Genomic DNA, 13,448 nt, shown 5'->3' on the forward strand with positions numbered 1-13,448 from the left:
CTTCTCCAGGAGCTGTCGTGTTGGCTCGGCCCTGCGCGGGCCTTTGTCTGACGTCCTCAGAGGAACCTCTGGTGCGCTCTGATTTGAGAGCCCTGCAGGAGGGTGGTGGCCCAGAAGTGATGGGTGGGCAGAGAGACGCCTCTCTTTCATGACAGTCCCTTGGCTCGCCCACACTGCCCCCGCGGCCCCCTCCTCCAGGACGAGCCCTCACGGGGTCGTGGGCATGGTCACTGGGCTCTGGCCTCTTGTCCTTGGAGAAGTGGAGCTAGTGTCCCCTCTGGCTTGCCTGGGCTTCTGCCAGCCTGTCTCAACTCTGCCACAGCCTAAAAGATGCTGGGAGCTACACATACTTTCTTGGTCTGCATGTTGTGTGAAGGCCCCTCTCTCTTGCTTCCCCTTTATCATTTTCCTCCACAGTGTTCTTCCTAAGCTCCAGACACATCAGCTCCAACCATCAGGCCATTCCCCCCTCACTCATGCAACACACACCCAACCCAAGACCTGGAGACCCCAACACAAAAAGGCAAAAGGTGATGGCAAAGGGGCAGAAGTTATTCCATGTTTTTCGGGCGACTCTCTGGTTTCCACTAGCTACAACATCACTTGATTTCATTTCATTTCATGGCAAAGGTCTGGGTTTACATCCACGCGTCTCTTTCTTACAAAACACTTTTTGCAAAAAAGAAAAAAAAAATGGGGGTATTACGTTTGGTTTGAAGTTGCAGCCACCTGAAATTTTCAGCTGAGTTACTGATCACCCAAGTGATGAGCTGGTAAAAACAGGTTCACCTCCCACCTCGGCTTCCAGAACAGGTTTGGCTCGGCTCAGGGATCTGATGCTCAGACGCTTCCGTGTAAGGTGCTTTGTCAGGAGCACAGCACGTGGGACACACTGCAGCCCCAGAGACCCAGCGGAGGTGGAGATGCTGGCGAGCTGATGGTGACAGGAAGCCTTAGGCGGGACGCACCGAAACCCTCAAGGGTTTCAACCCTTGCACAGCCCTCCGATGGGCGGGCAGCCCTCAGGGAGCAAGGCCAAGCCAAGGACTGTACTGATTGTGGACAGCACGGGGGTGAGGAAGAAGTGTGGGAGATCAGGGGGTAGGAGTGTTTCCCGTGAAAATAATGTAAAAAGCAGAGGCAGAGCCCTAGACCCTGACGCAGACAGGTCATGGCCAAGGGCAGGCTGCATGGAGCCAGTGGCCTAGCTGGAAGCAGGGACCCGGGGCTTGGCTGAGGGCTTAGTAGGCGTTAAGGTTGGACAGAACAGACGGAGAGGCTGCCCCCAGGCTGGGCTCCATCCCCCAGATCACAGTCGCCACTTACTCTTCCAAAACCTTTTGGGCTCCAAGCCTGTCCATCAGCATCTGGAACTGGGCTTCCTCATCTGCGTCCATGTCACCCAGATCCTCATCCCCTCGGGTCTGATACACCTTCTCTTCCTGGAGCTGGGCCAGGTGCTCACCAGTACCTTCCTCACCTGGCTTATTCTGGCTGAAGAAGAAGTCACCTGGGGGATGCACGGGCACAGGAATCTGGATTAGGCAACACTCACCCAGGAAGACCTTGGCTTCCCCAGTTGCCAGGAATTAACTGAGGTTCAGCTGAGAGGAGGAAAGGGGAGGCCAGACTCCCTGTAGCAAAGATCCTTGGATGCCATGCTCTGGATTTTAGGTCTTTCCTACTTGGATGAGATTCTGCCAGAGATGCTAGAATCTGGGAAAGGCAGAGCTCATGGCAGGTACTACGGCACCTTTGTGGTTCTTAATCTTTTAAAGGCTGGCTTAGAATCATCTCTTCATTGATTTCTTCTCTAAACAAGACCTTTCCCCCGTCGCACTCCAGCAGCCTGCCTGCCTAGGCTCCGTGTTATCACCTAGTCACCCCGGGCACCAGCATCACTGTGCTTCACGTTTACGAATCAATTATAACTTCCTGAAGGTCAGGAAAGGCATCAGATACTTCCAAGCGAATACCTGGCACCTTGAAGGAGGCAGACGCATGGTGATGTATCTGACGCATATCTGTTCTAATCAATATCTGATCAGTGTTGGCTCTGATGCTGTATCTGGTTTTTCTTTTTTTTATCTTGTTCATGGATCTCAGTTGTTTTTCCTCCTGGTCACCCTGAGAACGACTGGTCTATTCAAACCCTTTACACATTCCTCTGAGAGCTGTTGCCCCTCAACCTGGAGGACTCAGCCTCACTCAGGTTGAAACGAGCCACACAAGCCTCCCGCTCTGCTGTCCACTGGTATCTCGGCAGAAACGGACAGGCTGGAAATCCCATCTCAGCCCCCTCTCTTAAACTGAGCTTCCTGCCAGAGCTTCTCGGCCTGTTCCTTGCCATGTTCCCGTAGGAGGGGACCTGGCGGTGACAGCGTGGTGGGCACTGAGGGGGCGGTGGCGTGGGCAGCGGAGGTGGACACGTGAAAAGAGACCAAATGACCCCCGGCCCCCAGGAGACTTCAGGGGGCAGGAAGGCTTGTGCTTCATGGGCCCTCAGAGCTGGTGGGGCGGGGAGGCCCCTTATACGGCTTTAGGCCAACCCGTACCCTGGGGCCCCGGCATCCACCAGAACTTACTAAATCCAGTGGTGAACTCCGCGGGGGTCAGAAAGCCATTGCCGTCAGCGTCCAGGGCGTCAAACACATCCTCCAGGTCCTCCAGGCTGAGGGGCAGCTCCTCATGGAGCCTCTGAAAGCAATCGAGGCCGCGCTGGTTAACACTGCTCCTCACGGACGGCTGCCGAGCGGGGCAGCGCCTTCCAGCCCCGCCGACAAAAGCCAGAAGCCAGATTCTGAAGCTTCTCCACCCTGCTCCTCCTCTGAATATGAGGACGTCCACCATCTCTTGGTTCCCTACTCATGTGGTAGGCAACTTGCTGGATGATTTATAAGTAAATATGTGTATACTTATTACTATATTTATATATGATTTATTATATATACGTTTGCATTTCACTCTCATGACAATTCTTTGAAGTGGGCATTATTATCCCCCTTTTATAGATGAAGCATGATGTTAAATGACCTGTGCATGCCAGTAAGTGACATGGCCAGGATCAAATCCAGGTCTGACTTCAAAGCTGGCACTGTCCACAGCTGTAAAGGACCAGAGCCGCGTGGGACTGAATCCTGTTTAGGATAATACCTGCACGACACGAGGCGGTCAAGGTCAATGAGATGATGAAAGTAAAGAATATTGCACGGTACCTGGCACGGAGAAAGCATTCAGTAAAAAGGATGAGGGAGGTAGAGAAAGAAAGGGGGAAGCAGAAGGTCCCCACCAAGGCCACTGACCCACCAAGGTCACTCAGTGAGCGAATGGCACAGCCAGGTTTCACTCTGGTTTCACCTGCTCTGCCCAAGCCCCTCCCTCTGTCCCGCTGTTGCCATGCAGGTGTGGGTCACACTCTCAGAAGCCTCCCCTGATGGAGGCCCCTCATGTCCCAGGGCTGCAGTTTCTGTGGACACACACTATGGTCCTTTAGCTCTGAAGAGAAGCTGGACAAGGCCACCGGGAGACACGCACCCATCACACCAGCCTGTCCCCCACTCCTGCTCTCTGCTGGCTCTCAACTACTTCCTGAAAAGACACGAACTGCCACTGGCTTAAGGTATGGATAAGAGTATTTGGGTTGGCCTTCCCTGGCGGTCCAGCGGTTAAGACTTCGCCTTCCAGTGCAGGGGGTGCGGGTTCGATCCCTGGTTGGGGAGCTAAGCTCCCACATGCCTCGCGGCCAAAAAAACCAAAACATAAAAAAGAAGCGATATTGTAACAAATTCAATAAAGACTTTTAAAAAGGCCCACATCAAAATAATAATAATAAAAAAAAAAAAACTTAAAAAAAAAAAGTATTTGCGTTGTAAAAGGGAATTGGCCAAGATGGGGTGTGAGGTCAGCGGACCTGAGTCCTGGGCTGCCCCAGCCCACGCAGGGAGAGAAGGGCAGACGCTGATGGATGAGGAGCAAAGTGGCTGAGCTGTGGATGCTCCCCTCTGGCCTCTGCCCGACGCACCGGTGGCCCCAGGCCCACGTTAATTTGCATCGTTGAAGCAAGTGCCCTCTTCTACCCTAATAATCAAAACCTCCCAATGAAGATTCCCCAAGGGAGTTCATTACAGCCCAGCTGACCCTCCCCCATCCTCCCAGCTCCTCGGGGGATGACTGCAAAAACTGCCGCTGTGGAGGTGACTGACGGCTGAAGACAAGGACCACGGGGCCACAGGAAGGAAGGTACACGCCCATCTGAACGGTCACCGAGAGCTGGCAGGTGTGAAAGCCCATGACGTAACTTGCGAGACACGCGGTGTGACCCTCAGGCACCCTCTAGCTGATAAGCCATAACGATTAATTTGGCAGGTACTTGCATTAAGAGACACGATGATGCATTACAACGTGGGCAGACAGGATGATGTGGGAGCCGTTTAGAATCACCGAATTACACGGGAATGAGGTCTTTAAAGAGGAAGGTAAGCGAGAGTGTGTGCAAGGATTCCAGAAGTGCATCTGCCGAGCAAACAGCAGAACCTCTGGCTTATCAACAGTCCAGAAACCAGCTGTCTCAAAGCCAAAGGCAGAGAACGCAGGGCGAGGATGGAGTCAAGTTTGCAAGCAGGAAGTTCATTAGCTCCATTTGAAGCTAAAGGCATCACATTGGAGGTAAGGTGAAAACCCAAGATTCCAGTCCTTTCCTTGGGATAATCCTGCCCCGCTCCCTGCCCTCCGCCCGAATGTGATCTCTAAAATGTGGTCTCTTACACTGTGCTGGACCCAGAAAGGGGCTGAAAGGAATTGCAGAGTCAGTGGGACCCTCAACTTGCCTCTTGCCCCCAGATACCCACACGTGGGCACCCTTACTCCTGCTAGCATCACCCGGGAAAAGCTAGGTCACACCCCGCCTCAGGCGCCATCCCTGAATCCAGCAACACTTCTGGCCCCAAGTCCTTCCCGTGCTCTAAGCCTATTCCTTGTCTCTGTCTCAAACCGGCTTCCGCCGCCTGCTGTCACCGGAGCTGGGGGGGGCAATAGGACATTCTCCAAGCCATCCTCCCTCTTCACGTCCTGCCGAAGTAGCACCGAGGGCTTCTCCAGCCTTCTCTGTAAACTGCGCGTGCCTGATGCCTCAACCTCTCTTTATTGGCCCTACCTGAAAAATCCTTTAGTCTTCACAACCATAATTACCTCTTATTTATCTTTCTTCTCTGGGCCTGCAGAGCCATGTAAAACCAACTTATTCTGCTCTTGTCCCCTGGGTACCTAGCGCTGTCTACATTTTAACTAAAGGAGCCAAGCCAGGTGGAGAGGGACGCGATTCATTCCACGGCGTTGATAACCGGGGAAGCTCCGAGACTTGCCTAAAGTCACAGTGGAGGCCTGGCTGGGGTAGAGAAGCAATTTCCCCTTCAGGGCTTCCGCTGTCAGCTAAGGGTTCTCCGTGCATCCACGCACCCTTAATTCCTTTCTCTCATTGCTATCCCACCCCTGCCCCCAAAAGTCTGCCCGGCCAGCACCACCCGTGCCAGCCTTCCAGAATCCCACGTCACGGGGGGATCCTGTCTCCCGCTCCCACCTGGAAGAGCGGGTGGGGCGGGGAGGGAGTCGGGGAGAAGGCAGGCTCGCCCTTCTCACTCTGCCCCACGGCCCAGCCAGTGGCTCTTTATGATTCCACACTCCCTCCAACCGTGGCCTCCCTCCACCGCCTTCCAGTTCACTCTAAATTCCTGCCTCCTCTGAACTCTGAATTCCTGCGTCACTTCCCCAGGAAGCCTCTGCAGCCCCACCCCCGGCTTAGACCAGTGATCCAGACCCCCCCCAGACACATTTCTCTCGTTCGTAAGTCTCACCTCACTTTGTACTTTACATACTGATGGATGTGATTAGCGGATGAATGTCTGCTCCTTCGGTGGCCTGGAAGCTCTAGGAAGAGGAACCCCGTTCATTGTTGTTCACTGTCATGGCCCCAGGATCTAGCCCAATGCTGACACCCAGGCGGTATTTAGACACTTGTTGAACGAGTGAACCAATAAACGAGTGCCTACGAGTGACAGCAGGTGGTCCTGGACTCCTGCCCACGGAGCACCGGTCGAGACCCCATCCACTCTAGACCCTGACCAGCCCCCATTCCCCACCCAGGGATGCCCGGCGAGGTCGTACAATCTGGGGTGTGGAACAGGAAACAGTCCCGCAGGAGCCATGCTGAGGGCGCAGGCTCCCAGAGCCAGGGGAAAACGCCGTCTCCCGCTACACCCCAGCCGGACCCTCTACCTTCCTGGTCACCAGCCCGCAACGTGCCTCGTGCAGCTTAAAGCCAAGGGTTGCACGGCTTCAAATGCATCTAAGGGAAATGCTCACTAAAGAGAAAGCCAGGAGATCCACCTTTACAGCCAGATTAATCTCTCCCTCTTTCCAGGCTCCCAAAGCCTCCCGTTCAGACCCTTCTCCCAGCACCAACCACTCTCTTTCCTGCGGTAGAGCCCAGACGCACCAGACATCTTCAGGATGTGACTGTGAGGTCCAGAGGCGGGATCTACCTTGATTCCGCCTGGTGCCTTGATGTGCTTGGTTCAGGCTGACGGCTGGCTGCAGACGGGAGTCTCAACCTCTGTGCTATTGACAACTCGGGATGAAGAATTCTTTGTTGGAGAGGGAGGTAGGGGAGGAGCCGTCCCGTGCTTTACGGGACATATAGCAGCATCTCCGGACATCACTTAGTAGACGCCCGTAGCATCTCCCTCTCCAGTCATTCCAATCAAGAATATCCCTAGACACTGCCAGATGTCCTCTAAGAAGCCAAACTGCCCTCGCTCACAGAGACTGGACACAAACAAGAGCAGCACCAGCTAGAGACGAATGGAAGGGACCCTCTCCAGCAGAAATGCCCCTTCTTGATCTCTGAGGCAGACAGCAGACTGGCACGTGACCTCCCGGTACGACAGTGCAGCCGCTGCGGCAACAGTGTGGCAACCCTCAAAATATTAAAAATAGAACTGCCACATGATCCAGCAATCCCACTTTGGGGTATATACCCCAAAGAACTGAAAGCAGGGACTCAAAGAGCATTTGTATGTCCCTCTCCATAGCAACGTGATTCACACCCAAGGGTGTGAAGCAACCCAAGTGCCCATCGACAGCCAAATGGATAAACAAAATGTGGTAAATAGATACAATGGAATCTTATCCAGCCCTAAAAAGAGAGGAAATTCTGACATGTGCCACCATGTGGAATTTTGAAGACATTTTGCTAAGTGAAATAAGGCAGAGTCACCAAAGGACGGATACTGTATGATTCTACTTATACGAGGTCCCCAGAGGGGCCACATCCATAGAGACAGAAAGTAGGATGGTGGTCCCTGGGGGATGCGGAGTTAGTGTTTAATGGGGACAGTTTCTATTTTGCAAAATAAGGAGAGTTCTGGTGAGGGTTACACAACAATGTGAAAGTACTGAAAAGCACTGAAATAGTCACTTAAAAATGGTTCAGATGGGGAATTTTGTTACGTGTATTTTACCACAATTTAGAAACATCACAGAGTGGAGGACACTAGGAATTGTGTTAAGACTCGGGGTACAAGTCCCCCCAGCCCCAATGACACACACACTCACAGTGAGCATTTATGGAGAGATTTCCAGGTCCCAGCCGTGGGCTAAGTGCTCTGCATGTACACACGCGCCTGATTCTCTTCTAACGCTGGGAGTTAGTTATAAAGAATTCACAGATGAGGGGCTACAGCTTAGAGGGCTTAAGAGACTTACACAAATTCACATTGCTAGTAAGTGGCCAATTCAGGATTAAAACTCAGGGCAAGCGTACCACAAAATTCTTTAAGAGTCTCTTTGTTAACCTAAATCAGGAGTCAACTAGCATCCCCTGTAAAGGCCAGATCATGCATATTGGAGGCTTTTCAGGCCTTTGTCACAGCTTCCCAAGTCCGTGTTGTAACTTGGAATCCGCTGTGGACGGTATGAGAAGGAAAGAGCCCGGCTGTGTTCCAATTACACGGCACTCACAAGAACAGCGAGCGAGCCAGGTTTGGCTGGCTGGCCAGCTCCTAGATGGTTCTTTACAGTTTGGCTAATCCAGGAGTTCCAGGCAGTGTTGCAGGGTGGGTACTTGGCATTGGTAATAGCCATTACACTCCTCTAAGAAATCAGGGAAACAGGGTTTACGAGGCTGCTGGTGTCTTCAGAGACCTCCTGCCCGACCTGTCCCCATCTCCCTCTCCCAGCCGGAGGGGTCCCCCCACGCCCCTCTCCAGCCTGGTCCTCCCGTGGCCCTCCACCTCTCACTAGGGACCCTCCGGCTCACGACTCTGGTTCTCTAGGGGACCCCTCCCTGCAAAGCAATCTTCACCCCAGTTCTGCCTGGAATGATCTCCATGGGACACACAGAGGGGTTCATTGTGGAGGAGGGAGTGAGGTCTGGGGGGCCACGGGTGGAGCTGAAGACCCTCCAACCCCTGCCTAAACTCTGCGCTCACAGGTCAATATCATCCATCCAACGTCCCGCAGCTGCTGCGCAACCCGAGCTCAGGGCGGCTCGCATCCCGGCCTCGGCCCTGGGGACCTGCTCCTTTCCGTCTGGGGTCCTGCTCTGTCAGGGCGTCTGTTTGCTCACGGCTGCTGCTCTCCGATCACCTCTCAGATGCCTGGGCTTCCCCACCTCCCGGATGGCTGGGAGCCTGTCTCACCCCCTGCAGGTGGATTTCTTCCGTTACTCAGGAGAAAGAAGAATGGGAGCCCCGGGGGGTGGGGGCAGCCTCGCCCCTCCCCCTCCCTCAAAGGATGGCACTGTGTGCCGTTTTGTGCCAGCTCCCCTCCCCCGCCGGCCCCTCCTGCCCAGGCTCCCCACCCCGACCCAGCCACTCTCCGCCTTAACAGGCCTTTCCCGGCATCTGGATCTGGGTGTGCGTGCGTGCGGTGAGCTCTTCTCCAGGTCCCGAGAGGCCGTGCTGGGAGCCGAGGGTGAGAAAGGGGGTGGTGACCAGGACCAAGGGGCCGGCCACCGGCCGCCGCGGTACATGCAGGGGTGACGGCAGCAGGCAGATGTCCTCAGTCCTGCCAGGAGAACCAAGGGCGCGTGGGCCTCACAGGGAACCCAGGGTGGACAACAAGAGGGTGACCTTCTTCCCAAATCTCCTTCCAGCCCATCCTCCTCCAGACATGGCCGTGGAAGCGGCAGAGAGGCGGCCCTTCGATGACGCGTTTTGTTCTCTCGTGATATCGTTCTCTCAGCTTGAAGAGCTGAACCTTGCAAACGCTTCGCCGTCCACAGGCACGCGGAAAGTTCCGGAAACTGCGGCCGGCAGAGCTGAATGCCACGGAGCCAGCAGATTAGCTGGTGGGATGCCCCGCCCTCCTCCTGCTGTCTGGACCAGGGGTGAGGCCGGAGGGAACAAGGCTGCTGTGGTGCCTCTGGGATCTGATGCTTCTGACTTCACGCCCAGCCCAACGCAGACGATTCTTGAACAAGTGACACTGTAGTTTAAACTCACCGCGCCTCTCCCGGCCTTCATAAAGAGTGGGCTTCGGTGCAGGTTAACGGGGGTATGTTCAGTGAGAGTGCTGAGTTGCCCCGTGCATATGACCCACGGTTGACCCTCAGTAAAAGGGAATATTCCCTGTTCTTTCTTTTTCTAGAAGGAGAAGTACAAATGAAACATATGCCATTACAACCAGTCCTACAAGCACCATGGCCACAGGCCTGTGAAGGACAGCTATGAATTCCCAGGCTGGGGTTGTCAAGGTTTTCTCAAAACACACCTAGGCTGGACTACTAGGTGGGCTGAGGCTTTGCGAATGAGTACCAGTGGAAGAAATTTACCAGGTGTCAATTGCTGAAGACGAGAGAGGCGCAGGCTCGCTTGCGGGCTGAGGTACCACTGTTCCCAGGTCTTTCCCCTCAAATCCTGCAGCACCTACTGGACGGGGAAGAGTCTGGGAGAAGCCAGGATATTCCACCCCGTGGGGCTGGTGGGACAAAGGCCTGCGGTGCTCCATCCAGGTGACAAGCCTCCAGCCCGCGAGGCCCACACAGCAAGTGGAGGTGGGACGGCTACGAACGAGGGTCTGCGTTGCATGGCCCAACTTCAGTGTACTCTGAAAAGCCAGCCTTAAAAAAGAAAGCCTGCCCATCGCGGGTCTTCTTCCCCTTAGTGCAGCTGCGTGTCCCTCCCCAAAACGCCCCTGACGTACGAGCGACGGGAGGGTGGTGTGGAGAGATGCTGTCAGAGCTCCAGTGCAGCCCGCGCTTCCTTTATTCTCGGGGTGAAATCATGACTGCAGCATGAGAGACTTAAGGAAGACACCGGGAAGGCACCAGACCAGGGGTGGGCAAACCACGCCCCGCCCTGTAAATGGGACCCAGTGCCTGTTTTTGTACAGCCAGAGAGCTAAGAATCGCTTTTACATTTTTAAATGAAAACAGTATCAAAAGAAGAAGAATGTTTGGGGACACATGAAAATGACATACAATGTACATTTCAGTGTAGGTAAATGAAGTTGTTTGGGAACAGGCCACACTCGGCTGTTTCCACACTGCCTGTAGTGGGCTGCTAGTGTTGCTGTAACCAAGCAAGACCTTACAGGGCCTTTGGGGACAGACCCCCTCCCCATACCCTCTGCTTTAGCTCCTCTCTGGAGGGCCTAGATAATAGTATCTCATGCACATTTCCTGAGTTGTTTTGCAGACGCTAAAACCGCCACCAAATGGAAGACGTTAACTACTTGAGGACCACGAGCACGTAGCCCCCAGGCCTCCTGGAGCCTAAGCATTGATCATGTGAACCCCTGTGACGCCGCCCTGGTACCACCACCAACCAGAGAACTGTGCACGAGCTGATCACATACCCCGGGACTCCCCTCTCTCACCTGGCCTTTAAATATGATTTGCTGAAAACCACTGAGGAGTTCAGGTGTTTTGTTTTTTTTTACTGTGGACCATTTTTGAAGTCTTTATTGAATTTGTTACAATACCGTTTCTGCTTTATGTTTTGGTTTCTTGGCCCTGAGGCATGAGGGATCTTAGCTCCCCGACCAGGGAATCAAACCTGCACCCCCTGCCTTGGAAGGCAAAGTCTTAACCACTGAACCACCAGGGAAGTCTGAAGGAGTTCAGGTGTTTTGAGCACTAGCTGCCCCGGACTCCTTGCTTGGCGCCTGCAATAAATGCTGCCCTTTCTTTCACCACAACCTGGGGTCAGTAGATCGGCTTTACTGTGCACGGGCGAGCAGATCCAAGTTTGGTTCAGTAACACTGTGACAGAGCTGACTGAGAGTCATGGCACCTTGTGGGAGTGGCTTGGGCACAGCTCGGAGCTGTGTTGTAAAGTAACAAGTCAGTGCCTTCCCACCTTTGCTCCAGAAGGTTCTTCTCCGTGTCTCACTTAAGATTCTTATATTGCTGCCACCATTTTCCACAATTCTGGGGAGTTACTGACTCAGAGAAAATAGCCCCCGAGTCTGACACCAAGTGAAGGCCAGAAAAAGAATGAACCCAGGAGATCTAGCTCCCAGGAGAGTTTAGGCCGATGCCTCCTTCCAGGACAGAGTTGACAGCATCTTTTCTGTTAAAGACGTCACCTCCCGTGGGGCAGGCCCCAGCCCAAGAAAGGGAGACCCGTGCATTCCAGGTGGGCAGGTGCAACCCGGGACCCTCTTACCTGCATATCCCTCCTGGCGATGAAGCCCTTGCCCTCGGCGTCACAGGTCTGGAAGAACTCCCGTGCCTTCCTCAGCATGGTCAGCTGTGCCGGTGCCAGCTCCTGGGTCCCCTCACACGGCAGGTCGTCCAGGGAGCCCAGGCAGGCCCCGCTCCCCTGGTGCCCCCAGCCAGGTCCCCGGGGTCTGGAGACCGCTCTCCTGTCGGGCGTGGCCATCCAGATCTGTCAGTTTCTTCGAGTCTTTTCAGAACCTGAAGGTGGAAGATGAGAGAGAGGAGTGGGCGTGGTAAGGATGGAGGAAGGCTGGAAAAGGATGAGGGGGGATGGGAGGGAAGCAGAGGACGGCTCACCAGTGCCTGTTTCTCTCTTCATCAGCACAAGCTCGGAACCAGGGGACGTGTGCCCTGGTCCTTAACAGATCAGCCAGCCCATCAAAGAGAGCAGAGAAGAAGGGGGAAAGAAAAACAGACATTTCCAGCTTGAAAGGAGGTGGCCAGAGAATTACTCCCGATCTAAATCAACGGCAAGAACACAGATGCTGATAGATCAGCTTCCATTTCTGGAGTGTTTACTTGGAGGCAGGCACCACACCGTGGTCTCTCTATACATTTTCCCATTTCCTCGCCCTCTAATGGTGGATTTCAGTCACGGTGTTGGGCAGTGGAGGCAGGTCTTTGGGGTTGGGTTCCTCCTCTGTAGCCCTCAAAGTAGAGTGCATAGCAATCCGCTACTACTGACCAGCTGTGTGAGCTTAAGAGAGCACCAAAGCCACTCTGGGCCTGGGAATTAGTAAACCTGATCTCTCCGTTTTAGGTCTGACTTTCTCTGGCTCCCAGCTTCCCTGGCCCATGTCACAGGCTATGCATGGCATAAAAGAGGCAATCTCACAGTTCTAAAGAGGTCGGCTATGAGCACTAGAAGAGAGGCACCACCTCTAATTTGATTTTAACCCCAGGTATCAGCCCAAAGATGGTATAAAGTAAGTGCTCATTGATTCTCTGTTGAATGAAGGAAGACGGCTCTTCCGTAAATTCTTTGCAGGGATGCCTGAAAGCATTTGTATTTCAGTCAGGAAGCTCTTTATATGGGATTTTCATCTCATAAAGAATAAGTCCAGACTTCTGTTTCCAGAAAAGATGGAATAACAGGGACTGGATTTACCCTCCCGGTTGAAGTAACCCAAAATCCAGATTACATATATATATATATATATATATATATATATATATATATATATTTTTTTTTTTTTTTTTTAATGGTTTTCCAGACACTGGATATCAGGCAATGAAGGATACTGATCAGCAGGGCTGGGACTAGGGTGAGTGGAGGGAGGCCCCTGAAGTATCAGATTAAGAGGCGTTGAGTCTCAGGTCCTAACCCTGTACTCCCACTCTTGAGAGTGTCTTCTTAAGGTGCAAGGAGAGGATTCCACTCTCGAAGCTGTGTCTCTGAGAGTGACTAGCTTTTTAAATTTTGCTCCCAAAGGGCCCACACTTGCCTCCCTCTAGTCTAAGCCTTGTTCCTGAGAGATGGGAAACAAATGAAATATGCCCCATTGTTGCCTAAAGAGTTTTCAGTTCATGGCACAGGAAGGGGAAACCCAGGCGGAGCCTGACAGACACCTAAATTGAGGAAACCCAACTATATGCTGCTTAAAAGAAATGTACTTTAACATAAAGACACAAATAGGGGACTTCCCTGATGGCACAGTGGTTAGGAATCCGCTTGCCTATGCAGGGGACACGGGTTCGAGCCCTGGTCTGGGAAGATCCCACATGCTGCGGG

The 13,448-nt window shown here is 53.4% G+C and overlaps 1 protein-coding gene across 7 annotated transcripts in view; it reads right to left on the bottom strand.

Moving 5' to 3' along the window:
- The window catches only part of CRACR2A (calcium release activated channel regulator 2A), an 81,449-nt gene extending 69,548 nt beyond the window's left edge, over positions 1–11,901 (bottom strand). For all 7 annotated transcript variants that reach the window (XR_008617655.1, XR_008617654.1, XR_008617656.1 and 4 more), the window contains exons 1-3: positions 11,664–11,901; positions 2,586–2,697; positions 1,327–1,510 (exon numbers count right to left, since the gene is read on the bottom strand). Coding sequence is in view for 3 of the 7 variants with exons in the window: in XM_055085424.1 (XP_054941399.1) it covers positions 1,327–1,510; positions 2,586–2,697; positions 11,664–11,879 (512 nt within the window). In the remaining 4 variants the exon portion in view is untranslated. The remainder of the gene's footprint in view (positions 1–1,326; positions 1,511–2,585; positions 2,698–11,663) is intronic.
- Between the last annotated feature and the right edge of the window lie 1,547 nt (positions 11,902–13,448).

This window comes from Physeter macrocephalus, chromosome 6, assembly GCF_002837175.3.
Source record: "Physeter macrocephalus isolate SW-GA chromosome 6, ASM283717v5, whole genome shotgun sequence".
Lineage (NCBI taxonomy): Eukaryota > Metazoa > Chordata > Mammalia > Artiodactyla > Physeteridae > Physeter > Physeter macrocephalus.